The sequence below is a fragment of the Theropithecus gelada genome, chromosome 9, assembly GCF_003255815.1.
Source record: "Theropithecus gelada isolate Dixy chromosome 9, Tgel_1.0, whole genome shotgun sequence".
Lineage (NCBI taxonomy): Eukaryota > Metazoa > Chordata > Mammalia > Primates > Cercopithecidae > Theropithecus > Theropithecus gelada.
In genome coordinates, this window is record NC_037677.1 from 14166307 (window position 1) to 14188165 (window position 21859).

General features: G+C 45.6%; 1 protein-coding gene across 1 annotated transcript; it reads right to left on the bottom strand.

The window, feature by feature from the left end:
• Positions 1–559: 559 nt before the first annotated feature.
• GJD4 (gap junction protein delta 4) lies at positions 560–4119 on the bottom strand. Its single transcript, XM_025397619.1, has 2 exons — positions 3883–4119; positions 560–1919 (listed from the first exon to the last, which is right to left on the bottom strand). The coding sequence occupies exons 1-2, from the start codon at positions 3944–3946 to the stop codon at positions 871–873; spliced, it is 1113 nt and encodes a 370-aa protein (XP_025253404.1). The 5' UTR covers positions 3947–4119; the 3' UTR covers positions 560–870.
• Between the last annotated feature and the right edge of the window lie 17740 nt (positions 4120–21859).

Consider the following 21859-nt stretch of genomic DNA (forward strand, 5'->3'; position numbering starts at 1 on the left):
CACTTTAGTTTTGCTGGGACATTGAATGTCATGTGCTTTTTAAAAAAAATAAAAAAGTGTTATCTAAATTAGGCCGGGCGCGGTGGCTCAACCCTGTAATCCCAGCACTTTGGGAGGCCGAGACGGGCGGATCACGAGGTCAGGAGATCGAGACCATGCTGGCTAACACGGTGAAACCCCGTCTCTACTAAAAAATACAAAAAAATTAGCCGGGCGAGGTGGCGGGCGCCTGTGGTCCCAGCTACTCGGGAGGCTGAGGCGGAAGAATGGCGTGAACCCAGGAGGCGGAGCTTGCAGTGAGCTGAGATCCGGCCACTGCACTCCAGTCTGGGCGACAGAGCGAGACTCCGTCTCAAAAAAAAAAAAAAAAAAAAAGTGTTATCTAAATTAAATCCGTACTGAAAATATATCTCCTGTGATGTCCGTGTGTCCCCAGGTCAGCTCGCCCTTCTGCCAGGTGCTAAAGTGAGTGTGCATCGGCACAGGCATTCCCGTGTGCAAAGGACAGCTGGGCTCTCTCAGCTCTGCATTGTGCTTTTTTTTTTTTTTTTTTTTTGACAGAATATCACTCTGTTCCCCAGGCTGCAGTGCAGTGCCATGCCATGATCTTGGCTCACTGCAGCCTCAATCTCCCAGGCTCAAATGGTCCTCCCACTTCAGCCCTCCAAGTAGCTGGGACTACAGGCGGCAGCCACTGTGCCCAGCTAATTTTTAGATATTTTGTAGAGACGAGGGTCTCACTATGTTGCCCAGGCTGGTCTCAAACTCCTGGGCAAGGAGATACATTCTCAAGCGATCCTCCTGCTTGGGCCTCCCAAAGTGTCGGGATTACAGGCGTGAGCCCCGGGGCATGGCCAGGTGCTGTTTTTTTCACACCCACTCAGACTTCCTGGCTCTCAGGTGGGGAGCACCGAGGGAGCTGGCAGGCGGGTCAGGGGGCTGCAGGCGGCTGCAGGAAGGGTGCGCCGCTAGGTGGCTGGGGGCTGCTGAGGGCTGCTCCTCGGATCCTGAGCCCCTCGGGTCCTGCGCGGCCTCTCGGTAGGGCCTGCCCCGGGGCTGCCTGCCCAACTTTTCGCTGGCAGAGGATGTCACCTCACTCTCATCCTCATCCGGAATCTTCGTGTGCCCTGACACCCTGGATGTAACCCTGGGGCTGCCGGCCCCCTCCCCTCCGGCGCGTGCAACCGGGGGCGCAGGCGCCCCCTCTTGCTCCCGCCCACCCTCCTTGTCCGTCGGGCGTCCCTCGGGGTGGCCAAGGGCTCCGCTCTGCTTCCGGATGGAGGGGCTCGTCGGGGGTCCGGGCCTCCTGCGCATCCGCCGCCGCAGGCTGCAGACCAGGTCCGCGAGGCCCAGCAGGAAAGACAGTGCGCTGACCGCCCAGAGGAACAGCATCAGCAGGGACTTCTCCGTGGGCCGCGACACGTAGCAGTCCACCACGCCCGTGCACGGAGGACGCGTGCAAGGGAACTTATTTGGGGCCAGGAACCCAAAGAGAAGGTAGTTCAAGGCCCCGAAGGCTGCCTCCAGCAGGGTCCGGAGGAGGAGGTGGATGATGTAGCCGGCCGAGAAGTCGGGCACCTCGAGGCCGCCGCGCTCCCTGCAGGACCCCGGGCAGCGTCTTTGCCCGCAGGCCGTGTCCCGGGGTTCGGGGCAGCGGCGGGGGCCTAGCGCGGCTAGCGTGGCTCCTCGGTGCAGGACATAGACGCTGAAGACAGCGGAGGGGAGGAGGACGCACACGCCCTGGATCAGCCAGAACCGCAGGTGAGACACGGGGGAGAAGACGTCATAGCAAACGTTGGCGCATCCCGGCTGCAGCGTGTTACAGACAAATCTCTCCTGCTCGTCCTGGTAGACGGGGCGCCCCGCCAAGACGATCACCAGCATCCGTAGCAGCATGGTGAGGACGAACCAGAGCTTTCCTGGAAGAGAGGAAGCAGGCATAGCCTCATCACCCCGGAATACACTGCCTTGAACAACAGTTTTAAAGTTTGTATTGGGGCTGAGATTGGGGAACTGAGACGTCAGTAAGCATGTCTTTAGTTTTCTGTTTGTTTGTTTGTTTGTTTGTTTGTTTGTTGTACATAGGGTCGTGCTATGTTGCCCAGGCTGGTCTTGAACTCCTGACCTCAAGTGCTCCTGCCGCCTTGGCTTCCTAAGTAGCTGGGATTGCAGGCATGAGCCACCACACCTGTCAGCTTGTCTTTACTCACAGCAAGAGTATCAGGTAGTTCATTTGACAAGTATTTATTGAGCACTGAACATCCTTGTTTGTAAGATGCTTCAAGATGAGCAGATTTTTTAAAAGCATTATATTAAAAGTGTTTTAATCTGTCTGCTAATTCAGACTTTTGGTAATGTCTCCTGGACTGACAGATCCAGAAAGAAAGTTTGGCTGAGCAAATTAATGATGTAAATAAGATTTACATTTTCTTCTTAGGAGAATAAGCCTTTTAAAAGAGGTTGGCATATTTCTGTAACTGTGTATAGCCAATTTGAGCTGCTGATTTCAGTAAATCTTCTTACTTATGACAACAGTCCAGGGATCTCTATTTAATCACAGGGCTTGTATTTAATGTTAGTCTATGGCCTTTGAAATTGAATTTCTTTATGGACATTCCATTGTTCAGATTTTTTAATCATTCAGAATTCCTCTTCCCCTTTTCCAGCTATTAAGAATGAATGAGGCTTGTCCTTCTTCAATGTATGGTGACTGAGTGACACCAAGCTGGGAAACCAAAATAACTGTCAAGCCCTATTTTCATGGCACCGACCAACTGTTTCGAAACGTGTTTAAAACTCAGCCAAAATAACTTGTGAATATTGTGTTTTGAAATGAGAGAAACATCGCCTGACATCAGAAAAACAAAACAAAACAAAAATAAATAAATAAAGACAGTCAAACAAAGAATAATATCACTACGTGATGAGTCATTGAGTTGAACTTTTAACATCAAGTTGATCTTGTCTAAATCTACAAAACAATGAGCCGGGAAAGTATCAACCACATCTCTGGCATATATTCATCCTTTGCTGACCCCCATACCTCTCTGAAAATGTGAGTCATCTACATTAAACAAAAATCTGTTATTTTCTTTGTTAAAAAAATAACTAAACTTGGGATTTGGTTTAAAGTGCACAAGAGAAATGGCTACTCCTTAAAAATTAAGCTTCCAGGCCAGGCATGGTAACTCACGCCTGTAATCCCAGCACTTTGGGAAGCTGAGGCAGGTGGATCACAAGGTCAGGAGATCGAGACCATCCTGGCTAACACGGTGAAACCCCGTCTCTACCAAAAACACACAAAAAATTAGCCAGGCGTGGTGGCATGTGCTTGTAGTCCCAGCTACTCGGGAGGCTGAGGCAGGAGAATCACTTAAACCCGGGAGGCAGAGGTTGCAGTGAGCTGAGATCGCACCACTGCACTCCAGCCTCGGTGACAGAGTAACACTCTGTCTCCAAAAACAAAAACAAAAATTAAGCTTCCAGGATAAAACCTAAAGGGATCACTTTCTCATTCACATTTGCTGTTCTGTGCCTTTTCCTGGTAACGTAGCCACACCAGGGTTGCACACAAATACCCCTCCAGTCTTGGGAGTCAGCACCCCAGTGTCAGCACAGGAGGGCCTGTGAGAGAACAATGTCACACGCAAGACCCTTACATGACAGAGGAACCGCGGAACCATTCTAAAAAAATAGAAGCCTCAGCTCTCTTTCCTCCAGAAAGGCACAGCAGCCATTTGTTTTGGCAGTGGGTGAACTTTCAGCTTGGTGCCTGCACACTGAAAATGAGGAAATACCTGGACCCTTAAAGAAGGACTCAATTCCACCATGGCAATGGAAACAAAAACTGCGCGGGAGTTTGGAGACGGTCCCAATACTCACCCACCATGGTCACGTTGCAATTTAGTGTGATGATGAGAAACCCTAGCAAGTCCACGCCTTCCATGCTTCCAGAATGTCACAGGCTCCAGGCTGCAGGAGACACTGGAGGGCGTGTTCTCCAAGGTGGTGGAAAAATCCTCGCCTGGATAAATGTCCGTTAATTACAAAAGACTTAAAGGTGTGAGCTGGAGATAAGAAAGCAAAGCTTTGAGCCAGGAGTAGGAGATGGGTTTTTCTGTCTCCAAGTTGAGACGGCCCTAAGCCTCTGAGGCAAAACATTCCTGACAACTGCAGTGACCAGCAGAGCAAGCAGCAGTCATCTCTTATTGTGGGCTATTCTTACCCGCGTGGGATATTCCAGGCCTGTGGCAGCGCTCATGTGTCCCCATCAGGACAGCCAGATGCTTCAGGATATAATAGCAGCAACTACTTTTAACCCAAGAAAGAAAAACTTCTGCTAACTAGTCAAGTAAATTTTTCTATTAAAAAGGCATTTGCTCCTTGAAAACATTTCCACAACCACTTCACTTGTGCAAGAAGCCCTTAAAGTGTTCATGTTTTGTCTTAAAGAAGTGTTCATGTTTTGTCTTCTCAATCAAGCATGAATCGCCATGCCACCATCACACGAGCCCACAAGGATCTCACCCTTATTCTGAATTCCTGTATCATGGGTGCAGGCAGAAATCTGTATCTCAATCGGGTGTCCCAACTTTAGACCGTGACTTGGTTATTCTCCTGCTGCTTCCTGTGCAGTGAGTGACAGCTCTTCCCTTAGAGACAAAAGCCTGGGTGCAAAGCTGGGGGCAGTCCCCAACTCACTGGGGAAGTCACTGGATCCTTCCAGACAGTCTCATCTTGCAATAAGGAGAATCATGCCATTCCACTCGGCATTTGTGGGAGGTTTCTGTGAAATGATGGCATAGAATAAGAGCAACTGGTGTGAAGTGGGTGTATGACAACCCATATCCATGGTATTTCAATCCCTCACTGGCACCTCCGACCTTCACAGATTACATCTTCCCTTTGTATCGCCCAGCCCCATCTAGCCTGGAGCTGTTCCCATTGAATCTATTTAATAAATGTCTGTTAAATTTGTCATGAACTATCATGGTCTGGACCTGCTGACATCAATCACAGTTGCATCAAAATCCTATCGCCGCAGCCACCTTCATATCTGGGAAGAACCCATCCTGCAGGGTTGGGGAGCTATGATCAGGGTGGAAATTGTAAACTTGAAAAGGAATGATTTCAATTTTCCATGAAAGCTATTCTTTATATCCCCATCTTTTCTTCATTTCTGATCTATTCTTGACTTTAGTAATATCCCTAGAAAGATTCCCAGAAGAGTGCAACAAAGCTACTTTCATCTTTACTCACATGACACGCTCCCATCCACGGAAAACGTTTTGACCCCCTTGAAAGGAACAGTGGTTTTGCTATATTTTAGTCAAATGCTCCGACATGAGCAATGAAATTGGAGAAATTGTAGTTAAGTAAAAATATTGAAATAGTCACAGGGTGTATAAAATAAAGGAGAATTTGTCTCCTAATAGACTGCTTATGGTATTGGCTTTTTTTAAAAAAATGAAATATCAGGAAAGCAATTACTGAATTTGCTGTGTGCTAGAAATAGCCTGTCCCAAATGCAGAATAAATTAGCACTGCATGACCATGAGCAAATCACTGGAGCTCTTCATGCTTCAGTTTTCTCATCAGTGAAGCAGGAAAAAAGAATGTGTTCTTCACCCACTCACAGTGACTGTGATATGCAAAATGGGACCAGAGATGTGAAAATGATTTTGAAATGTAAAGAATGACCCAGTGTCAGTGACAGGTGCATCTCAGGGTCAGCTCCTCTGGTCCCACCCTTCAGCGCATCTTCTGAGCAGCCCACGCCCACCCACCTCCCTTCTCATCCTGGTCACCTTTGCTCTTCCACCTTGAAGTCTACCCCATCCCCATTCCTTGTCTTTTTTCTCTTTCTCCTTTTTTCCTCTCTCCTGCTAGGTGACATTTTGCTTTACTTGGAAATCCTAACTCTGGCCAGGCCCAGTGGCTCACACCTGTAAATTCCAGCACTTTGGGAGGCCGAGGCGGGTGGATCACTTGAGGTCAGGAGTTCGAGACAAGCCTGGCCAACATGGTGAAACCCCATCTGTACTAAAAATACAAAAATTAGCCAGGTGTGGTGGCGGGCACCTGTAGTCCCTGCTACTTGGAAGGCTGAGGCAGGAGAATCACTTGAACCCAGGAGGCAGAGGTTGCAGTGAGCCCAGATTGCGCCACTGCACTCCAGCCTGGGTGACAGAGTGAGACTCTGTCTCAAAAAAGAAAAGAAATCCTAACTCCAATGGCTATGTGAAGCTAGCTAGAGGTAAGGGAAGCACAGAAGGTGGAGGTGTCTGGGCATCAACTCCCGACTGTCTCTGTAAGAGCATCCCAGCGCCGATGGGGTTTCTGTATGTGTATGTGGAGTAGAGAGAAGATGTGGGGAGTACTGTGTTCAACCCATGGCCAAAGAAACCAGCTGGGAGTCAGGGGCTGAAGTGTACAAGATGCCAAAGTGGGAGAGTTCACTAAACGCAGGTGGTCAGCACGGGCCCTGTGGCTCACATCTGTAATCCCAGCACTTTGAGAGGCCGAGGATGGAGGATCACTTGAGGCCAGGAGTTCAACACCAGCCTGGGCAACATAGAGAGTCTCATCTCTACAAAAATGTCTTTAAATTAACCAAGTGTTGGCATGCTTGTAATCCCAGCTACTCAGGAGGCTGAGGTGGGAGGATCAGTTGAGCCCAGGAGGTCGAGGCTGCAGTGAGCCATGATCATGCCATTGCACTCCACCTTGGGCCTCAAAGCAAGTCCTTGTATCTAGAAAAAAGGAAAAAAAAAAAAGTGTTAGCAAAAAGGAAAGATAACAATAGTGCTACGTGGCACTCAGCCTTGGCCTCACCTCTCTGTAGTGTAGTGACTTTGGCAAATTGTTTAGCCCTCAGTTTTACCATCTATAAACTGGGGTAATAATACTAAGCGTACAGGGTTGAGAATTAGGATTCATTTAAATAAGGTTCTAGCATGTTATCTGCCCAGTGAGAAGCTTTCAAAATATGATGAGTTCAGTCAGTTCTCATTATTCATAGTAGCTATGTTTTATAAAGTTACCACCAACACTGCAATAGTGAATACTAGGGGCTCCTTGGGGAAATACACGGTTAGGTGACAACACTTTCACCAACCAGTTAACACATTGCCTTATTTTATGTGTGTTTCTGTTCAAATACACCTTATTTAATATATATTAAATATATACTAACCCACTCACATTAAATCATGGCCCACAGCACTATCATTCACATCTGAATGAAACCCATCTAACACATGTACTTTCTCTGCAAGCCCTGGCACAGCCCTCCTGCACTCAGAAGAACCAGCCAGCACTCATGCAGCACTATGCTTGGGACCATTTTATTTTATTATTTAAAGAAAAAATTTAGAGACAGGGTCTCGCTCTGTCACCCAAGCTGGAGTAAAGTGACATGATCATAGTTCACTGTAGCCTGGAACTCCTGGGCTCAAGCCATCCTCCGGTCTCAGCCTCCTGAGTAGCTGGGACTGCAGGGTGGTACCACCAGGCCTGGCTAATTTTTTAGTTTTTTGTAGAGATGGGGGTCTTGCTACATTGCCCAGTCTAGTCTCAAACTCCTGGCCTCAGGCAGTCCTCCTGTCTCAGCTTCCCAAAGTGCTGAGACTACAGGTGTTCACCACTAAGCCCATTGGGGACCACTTTAAATGGCAAAATCACCAACCAAAAGCACAAAAATGCAAAACATATGGCACTAATGAGACCTTGGGAGAAAGTACTCGTTGGCATTGTGAGAGCAGAAGCAAGAAGGCAGGGCAGCCCCTGCTTCCACCCCAGCTAAGAGCGCATGTGTCAGACAACACACATTTCCCACCGCTCTGCGTGTGTCCATGAATGGCAGATAAAGTCTTATGAGTATTGCTTTTGGGATTATGAATAAATTTTAGCAAGTAGATGAACTTGCAAATAAGAAATCTGTGAATATGAGGACTGACTGCACTTAATAGAAGGATCAACTAGCGAGAAGAGCAGCTGAGTCCCAGGAAGAGCCACTTCAGAAGAGAAACGGATCCCTGGGAACCCCAGGGACTCGGAGTCACAAAAACTGGAGAAGGATCCAGGCTCCAGACCCCATCCTCTTACTCCTGCTTCAGTGAGAACACCTCCACTGCTATCTGTGTTGTCTTTTATGCTTTGGCCAAGACTCCCCTTGGATAAAGAATTCTACGTCTAAAAAGAAACGTTGGAAAAGAGATGGCCTACGTGAGAATTATTATGAGAAGCAGCTTGATATCAAGGTTAAGGACACAGGCTCTGCAGTCTGACTACCTGGATTACCACTCTAGCTTCTTGACTGTATGATTGTGGGGGAGTCACTTAACTCAGTGTCTTCACTGTAGAATCACAATTCCCTGCCCCCTAAAATGGTGGCGAGGAATACATGGGAAAATGCCTAAAGCCTAGAGAATGGTGCCCCACCAATAACATGAACCCAATCACTGGCTTTTCATTTTTATTACCTGCCAAGAATGATGTACCAGTGAAGATGCAGGAGGCTTGGAGTGGCTTTTTCTTGACAGTGGGAGCTCCAGGGCTGGTGGGAAAAGGGCTCCCAAGGAAATAGAGTTCATTTTCTGGAGGGCTAGGAAATGATGGTATCTGTTTTGTTTTGCTGTGTGTGTGTGTGTTTGTGTGTAAGGAATCATTTATCTGATTTGAGAAATGTATGTTTGGGTTGTTATCAAGATGTAAATGACTTTTCCAGGACTGTAGACAGAAAGCAAATATTTACCAGAGGCACCAACACAACAGTTTAATTATGCCTACAGTTGCATCTCATCTGCATATGCAAATCTACCCCAAAAAATAGATTGTACTGCTTTCTTGTCAATCTAGTTTCCCACTGGCACAGGTACTGTAGGGTGAACCAGGTCCGTGCTGTTCCACCCCAGCCACACCCACAAACTCCCCCTCACAAGACTTAGAGCTAAAAATTAACCACTGGTACAAGGAAGAAATTTCCTATTTTCTTCAGCTGAGCCTTTTCCTGCTCTTAAAGTCCCCAAAACTGTCGCTCTTGGACTACATTTTCACCTCCAGTTCAACTCAACTGCACAGCTCCTCAGTGTCTTCTCTCTACCAAGACAGCATTCACAGTGCCCCTTGGACTTTCTTTTTGAGGCAGTTGGGCTGGTTCTTCTATGCAGAGAGGCATAGCTTGTCTCCCAAGGGAGTAAAAGAACTTCCAAGCACTGTTCCCACCTCCAATAGTCCTAGGTAAGATCTTCCAAGAGACACTGAACAGACACAGATTCGTTCTCTCAATCATACCAAAATGATGCCTCCTCCCCAAGCCACAGGAGGGCATGCTGGCCAAAGAAGATCCCAAAGGAAAGTGCTGAACTAAACAACTGCCTATTAGATGCAAGCAGGTCAGATGAGGCTGCCGGTTAATAGACATCTCACTTGTGAGATGTGCATCAATGTGCTAAATCACATTCCCCAAGGCAGCAAAGACGGGCTCCAGTGGGGAACGCACAGACCCCTAAAATTCCACTTTCCACAGACTCGCAGACTCAGGCATCTTTGGAAATGGAAGTCACCTTAAAATCTACTTAATCACCTTCCCAACTTTCAGGTGAAATTAAGATGTGGCCAAGACCATCCAGCCTCAGTAGAGAGCTTAAATGATATTTGTTATCCCTGCCTTTTGATTTGTAACACATCAAAAGCACACAAAAAAATTCAACTGTCCTAAATGTTAAGAAATACAGTTATCTGGATAGCCCAATATTAGCCCTTCAAGTGTTCGAAATTGTATTATTTTAACTTTTCCATGGAAATCTTTCTAAGGCATCCTTCAGAAACTGAGCAGAGGCCGGGTGCGGTGGCTCACACTTTCAATACCAGCAATTTTGGAAGCTGAGGCAGGTGTACTGCTTGAGCCCAGGAGCTCTAGACCAGCCTGGCCAACATGGAGAAACCTCATCTCTACTGAAAATAGTAAAATTAGCCAGGCGTAGTGGTGTGTGCCTGTAGTCCCGCCTACCTGGGAGGCTGAGGTAGGAGGATTGCTTGAGCCTGGGAGGCAGAGGTTGCAGTGAGCTGAGATCACACCAGGTCACTGCAGTCCAGCCTGGGCCACAGAGGGAGACCCTGTCTCCAAAAAAGAAAAAAAAGAAAGAAAGAAAAAGAAAAAAGAAAAGGAAAAAAGAGGAAAAGAAAGAAAGACAGAGAAAGAAAGAAAGAAAGAAAGAAAGAAAGAAAGAAAGAAAGAAAGAAAGAAAGAAAGAAAGAAAGAAAGAAAGAAAGAAAGAGAAAAGAAAGAGAAAGAAAGAAAGAAAGAAAAAAGAAAAGAAAGAAAGAAAGAAAAAGAAAGAAAAAGAAAGGAAGGAAGGAAGGAAGGAAGGAAGGAAGGAAGGAAGGAAGGAAGGAAGGAAGGAAGGGAAGGGAAAGGAAAGGAGAAAGGAAGAAAAGAAAGAAGAAAGAAAGAAAGAGAAAGAAAGAAAGAAAGAGGAAGGAAGGAAGGGGAAGAAAGGAAGGAAGGAAGGAAAGAAAGAGAAAGAGAGAGAGAGAAAGAGAGAAAGAAAGAAAGAAAGAGAAAGAAAGAAAGAAAAAGAAAGAAAGAAAGGAAAGAAAGAAAGAAAGAAAGAAAGAAAGAAAGAAAGAAAGAAAGAAAGAAAGAAAGAAAGAAAGAGAAAGAAAGAAAAAGAAAGCGAGCAGAAAAGTCATATAGGCAGGAAGAGGACAAAGGCACCCAGCTGCCACTGGGGAATTGGGTTTTCTTTGTGAGAAAAGCAAAGGACTTCACCATTAGCTTCCTTTTTGCTCACAGGTCCTGAGCAATATGTCAGCAATATATCACACAATATGTGTGATATCAGCTGCAATCATATCCAACACATGTTCTCACCATCCAGGCAGGAAGGACTCATCTTCTTCCTTGTCATTGTTTCTACCGATGCCCTTTGACTTACTGAAACATTACCAATAGTATCATGAACACAGTACCATAAATGTTCCCTGAGCACCTTCTGTGTCTTCAGCACTGTTCTTGGCACTAGGGAAATGGGAGAGAATGAAGTATCAAAATTCCTGCCCTCACTGAACTTACATCCTAGTGTGAAGAACTGACAAAGAACAAGATAAATATCTTCAGCAAAATTGACTGTTAGTCAGTAATAAGATCTACGGAGGGTAGTAGATGCCAAGGTTTAATTGGGTAGCCAGTGTCCTAAGCCGAACACATTTGAGTAAAGACAGAAGCCTGTGAAGGGGCAGCCACGTAGATGTTATGACCACGAGCCCTCCCTGATTAATTCCTGCTCTCTTTTCTAATTCACTTAGACCAGTGGCTGCGTGGCACATTTTGAAAATTACTAAAATGTCCTAAAATTCTGTATAGTGTATGCACATGGACCAAGTCACCTCCCGTAGCCTGTCTGTAACTCCTGTCACCTGTCCCTCGCAGGCTAAAGTGACACTACCCAGCAGGGACCTGGTGGAAGCATTCCCAGGTGTCGTTTTCTCTTGAACACACAGGTGTCCAGCAGGGGTCTCTGCACTGGCCACAAACACACCTGTTCCTTTCATAGATGGGAATTTTCATTTTTAGAGTCAAATCAATGAAAAATTTCTCATCAAGCAGTCGCTGGTAGTCAAAGAAGTAATTAGGAGGAAAACAGCACAAAGTTCAAGGGTAGAGGACCTGGGCTCAGTTCTGGTTCCGATCGCTGACCAGTGTTTGACCTTGAGCAAATATTAGGTCGGCACAGAAGTAATTGCGCTTTTTGCCATTAATCATGATGTTGCCCAGGCTGGTCTTGAACTCATGGCCTCAAATGATCCCCCTGCTTCAGTCTCCCAAAGCATTGAGATTCCAGGTATGAGCCACCTCGCCCGGCCACAGGTTCTCTCTCTAGGTGAGCGACACCAAGATCCATGTCACCCAAGAAGAAAACCAGTACTTGATCTGCTTGAAATATATTTTAAAATTTCACTGCTTAAAGCTCTTCAGTGGCTCCCCACTGATGGTGCCAAACAGAGCTTGCCCGGCCCTACAAGCCCTGGACTCCGCTTGCCTCTTGGGCCTCACCCTTCACTCCCCCAAACCCTGCAATGGCACTGACCTTCTTGCACAGCCTCTGATCTCTGCTGCCTCTGAGACCTGCCGCAGCCCTTTCCTCTCTCTGACTGGTTCCCAGGGATTTCTGTCTCCTTTGCCCAAGACTGGATTGGGTGTCCTCCTCTTGCGGTGCTCATTATAACAAGAAGCATGTGCACTGTCAGAGCAATGCCTGCCCTGCCCAGCTTCTCTGTCCTGCCACCCCCAGTCCAAGACCATGTGAGGCTCTAGTCCTCCTCCCTGGCCAAGATCTGCCTTTGCATTCACTTTCCCTCAGCTGGAAGTCAGCTCCACTTCATCAAGAGTAGCGAGAATATGCTGGGAAGACATGGGGCCCGTCTCAGTCACCTATGGATCCTGAATCTTTTTCACTCAGTTGTGAAACAGAGATAATCAAAGCTCCTACTTCTCAGGGTTATAAGAGAATGAAATGAACAGACAAGTGTAAACTGCCCGGCGCAGCAGAAACATCCGAGAAATAGTAGGAAGAATTCGGTTTGCTTTGCTGCTTCTTTCTTTTTTTTTTTTCTGAGACGGAGTCTCACTCTGTCGCCCAGGCTGGAGTGCAGTGGCACCATCTTGGCTCAGTGCAACCTCCACCTCCCGGGTTCAAGCAATTCTACTGCCTCAACGTCCCAAGTAACTGCGACTACAGGCGCACGCCACCACGCCTAGCTATTTTTTTATTTTTAGTAGAGATAGGGTTTCACTATGTTGGTCAGGATGATCTCGATCTCTTGACCTCGTGATCCACCCACCTCGGCCTCCTAAAGTTCTGGGATTACAGGCGTGAGCCACTGCACCCGGCTTTCTTCTTGTCTTTCATACTTCTTTCACATGGTCCATTTTTTGCGTACAGGGCTGGCCTTTTTTAGCATGTCCAACAAACTGGAGTGGTTCTTTCTCTTTGCTCAGTGAATGAAGCAGTCACAACACACCAGAAGCTATTTCTCATGTCTCGAGCCTTTCCTGACTCGACGTTCCCTGGGATGGGATGTTCACCATCAACCATTCTGTCCAGACCTCTCTGTGTCCACAGCCCTTTCCAAAGCCTAGGGCTCCCGATGGCCAGACATTTGTCCAAATCTTCATTATCAGCAAGAGTGTGTTGCACTGTTTCTCTGCTGGAACAGATTCCATGACCCGCTGAGGCCTACCAAGAGCACAGCTCCCCAGCAATCCGTGGCAGCACCCCTGAATGGAGGGGGCTTGTCCCATGAGCACTGACACCCACAGGCAATGCACTGCCAGCTGGAGTTCGCCTGTGCTTTGCAACCAGCGTTTCACAAATGGCAGCGCTGCATGTTTGCAGGAGATCCTCTCTGCTTGGAAGCAGTGCAGGCTTTGCTTTTGCAAAATTTTAAATTATGTTTTTTTTCTCTTTGTTGTATATACCATTAAAGAAGTTAATCTTTTTAAATTGACACATGATAATTGTACATAGTTATGGGTACCATGTGATGTTCCAATACATGTATAGCCCGTGTAATGATCAAACTGGGATAATTAGCATATCCATCATCTCAAATAGTTATCATTTCTTTGTGACAGGAACATTCGAAATCCTCTTCTCTAGCTATTTGGAAATATAGAACACATTATTGTTAACTATGTCACCCCACTATGCGAGAGCACACCGGGACTTATTAAGAAAGCTTTCTTCTGACATTCTTTTTTTCTAAGTAGTAAAAGTAGACGGAGGAGGCCGGGCCTGGTAGCTCACACCTGTAATCCCAGCACTTTGGGAGGCCGAGGCAGGCAGATCACCTGAGGTCAGGAGTTCAAGACCAGCCTGGCCAACATGGTGAAACCCCGACTTTATGAAAAATATGAAAATTATCTGGGCATGGTGGTGCCCGCCTGTAATCCCAGCTACTTGGGAGGCTGAGGCAGGAGAATCGTCTGAACCTGGGAGGTGGAGGTTGCAGTGAGCCAACATCATGCCACTGCACTCCAGCCTGGGTGACAGAGTGAGAGTCCATCTCAAAAAAAAAATGTAGATGATTGTTTTCTTTCCCTTCTGGATAACAGACAGGCAGCTTAGGGACCCTGGGTAGGACCTCCTGCCTCAACACACCTATGCCTCTTGTCTAACATCAAATATTAAATTCTCGAGGTCCTCTGTCTTTTAAGGGTGATAAAAATGAAAATCTCTCTGGGAGAGGCAACTCACTATGTCTTATCAGTCATCTTCACTATAGTGTGAGTTAGAAACACCGCTGCTGGAAGCAGGCCTTTCTGTGAAGGTAAGGGCCTGGGATGGGGAAGGGAGCCAATAGGATGTCACGGATACTTTTCCATGCTGCAGAGCTCCAGCATCACACAGAGCAAGGCCAAATTCAGGATTAGTGAGTCCTCATATTGACCTCCTGTTCATTTTTATGTTTTAGATAATAACTGAAAGAAGGAAGGAAAGAGAAAGAAAGAGGAAGGGAGGGAGGAAGGAAGGAAGGAAGGGAGGGAGGGAGGGAGGGAGGGAAGGAAGGAAGGAAGGAGGGAGGGAGGGAGGGAAGGAAGGAAGGAAACGGGGAGGGAGGAAGGGAGAAAAGAAGAGAGGAAGGAAGAGAAGAGAGGAAGGGAGGGGAGGGAACAGAGATACAGGCAGCTGTCATCATGGTGACTTCAGCATCAGATGAATGAGTCTTGTTAAGAGAGAGGATCTAGTCCACGTTTTCCCTCTATGCGTTCTCTTTGTTCTCTGCCATGAAATATTAGAAGAGGGAATGAAGGAATTCAATCTATTTTAAAATGCACAACTGTTAGATGCCAACCCTCCAAACATTCACAGCCACTTTTAGGACGAGGTTTGTTCCAAATGCGGATATATTCAGAAAGGCCAGACAGTGGTGTCTTGAAGCAGAGGCGACAGCTAATTTATCTCTGAACTAATGTCCCACCCTGTGGGACAATTGTTTTTGTTTTGTTTTGTTTTGTTTTGTTTTTTGGAGACAGGGTCTTTCTCTGCTGCCTATCACCACTCAGGCTGGAGTGAAGTAGCCCAGTCACAGCTCACCGCAGCCTCAAGCTCCTGAGCTGAAGCAATCTGCCTGCCTTAGCCTAAGTAGCTGGGACCACAGGCACACACACCACCATGCCTTGCTAATTTACTTATTTTTGTAGAATAGGGGTCTCACTGTGTTACCCAGGCTGGTCATGAACTCCTGGCCTCAAGCGATCCTCCTTCCTTGGCCTCCCAGAGTGTTGGGATTACAGGTGTGAGCCACTGCGCCCAGCTGCACCAGCAATTTGGAAGAGAGGTGATATTGGGAGGTCTTTTTAATTCAAATTTTCTCTTAAGGAACACAAATGAAAGGAAGGTAGGGAACATTCCATTTTGTTTACTGTGGCTATGGCCTGGATCTCCACAGAAGCCAGCAATGCAATTGCCAAGCTCTATTTCCACATGAAAGCAAAGACAAAAAACAAAGCAGGAAAATTAAGTATGAGAAAATTAAGAATGAGTAAAACGGACAAGAGCTTCAAATCAAGTGGGTGAAAGGGCCGATTCTGATCTGGTGGCACCACTGTCGTAAGGATCACTTTTATACCCATGAGTGTGATCTGGTTCCCCTGAGAGCCACCAATCCTGGTGGGTGCACATGCACTTCACTTCTGTATTCGATGGGTCAAGGCCACCCATCCAGTGAGGGGAGAAACTGGGCCTAACATGGACTCTCCCCACCCCATATGCCACAGAAGTGTTGACCTCAGCCTAAAGAGGACCCATTCTGTGAGGCAGCTACAGGAGAAAACGGAAGGAGCCTTTTGCTTTTGCTTTTTTGTTGTTCTGTTTTTCACTTCCCTAAAGGAGGGAATGAGAGTTTATTATTGAGTGTTTCTGAAAAGGAACGAGAGTGTCCTTCAACACACCGAGCAATCTGCAGTGTGCCTGACAACGTGTTGGGACTGCGAACAGGTGAGTAAGACGTAAGCTTTCCCCTGTAGGAGAGGGAGGCCGGTGAGTGTACTTCCAACAGCAAGTATGGTGACCAGCTTCCCAGGTCCCCAGAGGCGGAAGGCATGGCCGCATAACAATCATGAATAGTAAGGTCTATAATAGAGTATGAAGAGAGCAAGAAGGAGACACCTGGGGCTGTTTTCCATCTTGAAGCATTAGCACTTAGCCTTACAAAGGTTGAGGGAGCTGCTTAGTCATCCTTGCTAGTCCAAGTGTCTACATGCCCCCACCCTAGAGTCTGCCGGAACCTACAGAATTGGAAATCTAGTGGAAACTCGTTGTTAATGTTACAGAAGACATGGGAGTAGAGATCGCCTTTGGGGTTCCAGTTAGGCTTGTCCCACAGTGGCCACCCCATTTTCTAGCCATTCTCCAAGCAAGCGGTGAGCTATGAGTGCACTCACACTATGAAGAATAGTATTTGCATTACACACACATGCCTGTGGGTGAGGTAAGTTACAGAGAAGAAAATAAGTCTCTGTGAGATTTCACAACTGCCTAACACCATGCAGGCTGTAGATGACAAGGCTGGGATTCTATACCAATTGATTTGACTCCAAAGTCCATATTCTTTCCACTTGACACAAAGATGGAAGTCACTGGGAGACTCACGGAGGGCTTCATGGAGAAGTTCTCATTGTCAGGAAAGACTAGAAGAGACATATCTTTGAGAAGTTGCTTCTCCTTTCTGGAACAAGCTAAGATCTACAGCAGGTGTGCTGGCAAGCAACTTCAATCTTTCTTGGAAAGAGCTGGCATAAGAAAACTCAACGGATGATTAAGGGCAACACAGAGCCCTTCTTGTTAGCTCAGTTTGGGTTTATGGAAAGGCTCTGTTAGGGTAATCCATTCTAATCCCAACACTACTTCCAGGCAATTTCCTTGGGAAATGGGACTGAATTTTAAAAGACTAAATGTGTGTATTTAAAGCAGATATATAAATGATTTTCCCAAGGGGTGGCTCCTCTCTCATCCTAAGTGGGGCTTTGCTGGCTTAACTATAATGGGTGTGAATCACCCTGAACACTAATCCTTTTCCTTTTTCAAGACGTATTCTTCATAACATGAGTGCACTCATAGCTCACTACTTGACTGAAGAATGGTAGAAAGTGGGGTGGCAGCTGCGGTATAAGCCTAACTGGAACCCCAAAGGAGACCTCTAGACCCGTGTCTTCTGTAATGTTAGCAATGAGTCTCCAATAGATTTCCAATTCTGTAGGTTCTGGCAGACCCAAGGAGAGGGCTCATGTAGACACTTGAACATATCAGGGATGACTAAGCAGCTACCTCAAGCTTTGTAAGGCTAAGCACCAATACTTCAAGATGGAAAACAGCCAACAAGAGCTTAATGATTTATTGGATTCAAAAATGGAGAGGCAAACATTTAAGGAAAATACAACATGACACATATCTTTTGATCTTTTAATATCTGTATATGTGTTTTGTATTTCAACCCTATTTGAGATTCTTAAGACCAACGTCAAATCTGTTAAAGTGTTTTCCTGTCACCTAGGTTAATGCCCAACGATAGTGTACTTAACAGATCTATGTTGATAAAAATGACCTTGCAAATATCTGTGTCGAATTTTTTTTTTTTAATTTAAAACAGTAGATATAGATGTTATTTCCTGATTGGCTGGTTTTATGTATTTTGAAGTTTTGTTGTCAGATGCGTACATATTAAGATTTGCATGTCTTCTTGGTGAATTTACCTTTTTATCATTATAAAATGTCCCTCTTCATTTCTAGTAATATTTCTTATCCTGAAGAATATTTTTCTGATGTCAATGTAGTGATTCTACTCATTATATTTGTTTTCTTTTAAACTCTTTACCATATTTAGAATAACTGGTCTAAAATTCCTCATCTGGTCTAAAGTTCCTCATCTGTAAATTCCATCATCTGGATCTATTTCTGAATCTATTTATACTGATTGATTTCTTTCCTTATTATGAGTCACATTTTCTTGTTTCTTTATCTGTCTAGTTATTTTTATTGGATGCTGGACATTATATGTGTTATGTTGTTGAATGTCTTGATTTTGTCTTCCTTTAAACAGTGTTAAATTTTGGTTTGGCAGGCAGTTAAGTTGTTTGTGTATTAGCTTGGTCTTTCTGAGGCTAATTTTAAGCTTTGTTAAAATGGGTCTAACTTAGCCCTACTACCAAGATTTTATATTTCTTGAGTCTTGACTGAATTTCTCAGGTGTTTAAGGAGATCTCCCAACTGTAGCTGGTCAGAACTTAAATGTCTCCTTGCCCTGTGTGAGACTTAGAATTGTTCAGCTTAAAGCTTCCACCCAAAGCTGTTCACTTCAAGTTCCATGCTTTGCATGCACAGTTTAATATTCAGCCCAAGACTCAAGAGGACTTCGATGTAGATTTCTGGCGTTCTGCATAGCTTCCTCCTCTCTGGGTCTCGCCCTACATACCTCAACTGTGCCAGCCTCCCTAATCTCTGATCTCTGGCTTCTCAACTCAGTGAGACCTCTATGCCCTACCTGGACGCCTCCTGGGTGCCATTCAAAAAGTGCCTCCAGGTAAAAGCTCAAACTATCATAGGACTTACTTCATTTCTTTCCATTCTGTCTGAGAGCATGATCCTTTGCTGCCTGCTTTCAATAGCTAAACATTATTGCTTCCCATATTTTGTCTAGTTTTTTAAGTTATTTATAATGGGAGGTCTACTCCAGTACTATTTATTCTATCTTGGCCATGAGCAGAAACCTCTGCCTGATCATCTGCATCAACCTCGATCCCAATTTACCTTTATCCTGGGGATGCAGAGATAGAGTAAAATACTTCCTCCCATGAATCTGTAATCTGTCTTTTCTATATGAAGGTATGTACTTGCCTTTCTGCAAGCAACCTGAAATAAAATATTCTAACCAGGCCATGAAAATGATAAAGTCAGCCTGGGCATGATCATGTATGGGGCAGACCATGTAGCCTTAGGAAAGAAACAAAAATGAAAAACAAGAGAAAGGAAGAGCTGGAAAACCAAGGAGAAGAGAAGGAAGAAGAAAAAAAATCGCAAAAAGAATAATGCCATGGTCTGAATGTTTATGTGCTCCCCAAATCCATATGCTGAAATCCTAACCCCCAAGGTGATGTGATATGAAGAGGTGGGGTCTTTGGGAGGTGATCAGGTCATGAGGGTGGGGCACTTATGAATGGGATTGGTGCCCTTATCAAAGAAGCTCTGGAGAGCTGCCCTGCCTCTTCTACCATGTGAGGACACAGCAAGGAGGTGCTGGTCTAGGAACCATGAAGCACCCTCTCCAGACACTGAATCTGCTGATGCCTTGACCTTGGACTTCCCAGCCTCCAGAACTGTGAGAAGTAAATTTCTGTTGCTTATAAATCACCCAGTTTATGGTATTTATTTATAGCAGCCTGAATGAACTAGGGCAAAGAACAGACATGGAAAATGAACTAGAATTGTAACTCTCCGTGACTGAAGTTTTACAAAAGAATAAGACTCTTGCTTCCAGCCCTGTGGCTCTCCAGAAATGCTGTGAGCATTGAGACATGGATTAGAAAAAGAAACCAAAATATTTCTGTTTTCATTGCGTTTTCTCCCATTTGCAAGGAAAAGGATGCTTATGATAAGAAATTCTTATACTAGTAAGAGTAAAATATTGTTTTTCTCAGTGACAAAAGTTGTTTTGTTCTATTATTTTTTAACCTTGCATGCCATACTGTTTATTACCTCCCACTTTTCAATTATTATTATTGTTATTTTGTTTAGCATGATCTTGCTCTGTCACTCAGGCTGGAGTGCCATGGCGCAATCACGGCTCACTGCAGCCCCAATCTCTTGGGCTCAAGCAATCCACTTGCCTCAGCCTCCTGAGTAGCTGGGACCACAGGCACGTGCCACTATGCCTGGCTAATTTTTAAAATTTTTGTAGAAATGGGGTCTTGCTATGTTGCCCAGGCTGGTCTCAAACTCCTGGGCTCAAGAAATCCTCCTGCCTCAGCCTCCCAAAGTGCTGGGATTACAGGCGTGAGCTACCACATCCAGCCTGCTTTCTATTTTTCAATAAATAAACTATAAACTTGGAGCTCTCAACCTTTACAGGTGAGGAAATGTCTTGGTAATTCAACACCTAATTCTCCCCCATGCCTGAAATTCCTCTCACAATGCAGGTATTACAGCCCTGTTTCTGTGAGAAACGTCACGAGGCATAGAGGATAACACCCCTCGCCACATCTTCTGTAATGAGGGTAACGTGTTGTCCATTTCTTTATAAAGAATCCCCTGTCTTCCTTTCAGATTGCAAATCAAAACTTGATGGCCTCCTGTGATTGTGAAAATATTTTAACTTAACAACTAAAACAAATATAAAGTTCCCAAAGGAAGCAGTGAATTTTGGTACTAGAGTGAAAGTGGGTGTAGAGTGCTGGAGAGTCCAAAGGGTTGAGCCTGTTTCTAAAGCTGGGCTGGGTGCAGTGGCTCACACCTGTAATGCCAACACTTTGGGAGGCTGAGGTTGGAGGATCACTTGAGCCCAGGAGTTTGACAGCAGCCTGTGCAACATGGCAAAGCTCCGCCTCTATGAAAAATACAAATAAAAAAAAATTAGCCAGTGTGATGGTGCATGCTTGTCATCCCAGCTACTAAGGAGGCTGAGTTGGGAGGATCACTTGAGCCCAGGAAGTCGAGGCTGCAGTGAGCCATGATCATGCCATTGCATTCCAGCCTGGGTGACAGAGCAAGGCTCTGTCTTAAACAACAAACAAACAAAACCAAAAACAAAAAAACAGCAACAATAATAAAAAGTATTCGAGCTGAGCTGATTAGCACAGCTACTGTACTGTAGCTCCATTAGCTTCTGCAGCAAAATGCCTTCCTCTATGCAATTTATGACATCAATAAATAATTGATCCTAAAAGCAACAGGTGTGGAGTTCTTACTTCTATTTCTGACTTCTTACTTAGCTGTTAAAAAACAAAATCCATGCTGTTGCCAGAGTGATCAAAAACAGAAGGTCTTTTTCTGACAAAAGACAGATGGGTTGAAATTAAATGTGCCTTTGTTTATGTCGTTTTGGTTTTGGCTCAAGTTTGTTGTTGTGGTTGTTTTTTAAGCCCTTATTTAATAAAAGCCTTAGCAATGAACTGAAACAGGATGGAAATTGCAAGGCACTTTTACCATTTCTCAGGAACAACCAAACTCTAAAAGCAGTTGCCTCTGTTTCTCTCTCTCTTCTGTTAAATTGGATACTGAGGCAGACCAGGAGCTGGATATCCAAAGTTCTCTCAGAGTACAGCTCTTTCAATATAGCCATTAGGAGCCATTATTTAAGGGAGCAAGGACAGGATATGCATGAGCTTCTGACAGTAACTACACAGATGTGCTTCCTCTCTTTGGAGCTGAGAAGAGAAAAGGCTATGACCATGCCACTGCACTCCAGTCTGGGCAACAGAGGGAGACCTCATCTCTTAGGAAAAAAAAATGTGGTAACACTCACCGATTCTGAACTAGGATGGGGCTGGTAGCAGATACAGGAGCCAATCGAGACCTGTGGGGTGAGGTGTATTTCCCGATCCACACACTCACAATGAGGATGTGCCCAGAGCCAGGGTCGGCCTGGGCCTCCCGTCGGGTGGAGCCCTAACTAGGAATGGTCCTGTGACCTCAAGGAGCCCTGCATGCAGGGCTGCACTGTGCTGGGCCCCATCTTCCTTCATGCGAGCCTTGCCTTCTTTCTGTTCCCTGACCGCCACTCTGAAGTGCAAGCTAGAGATGGGGACAGCTCAGATTACCTTAGCTACAACACCAGCAACTGACAGAGATGGAGAGGGAGG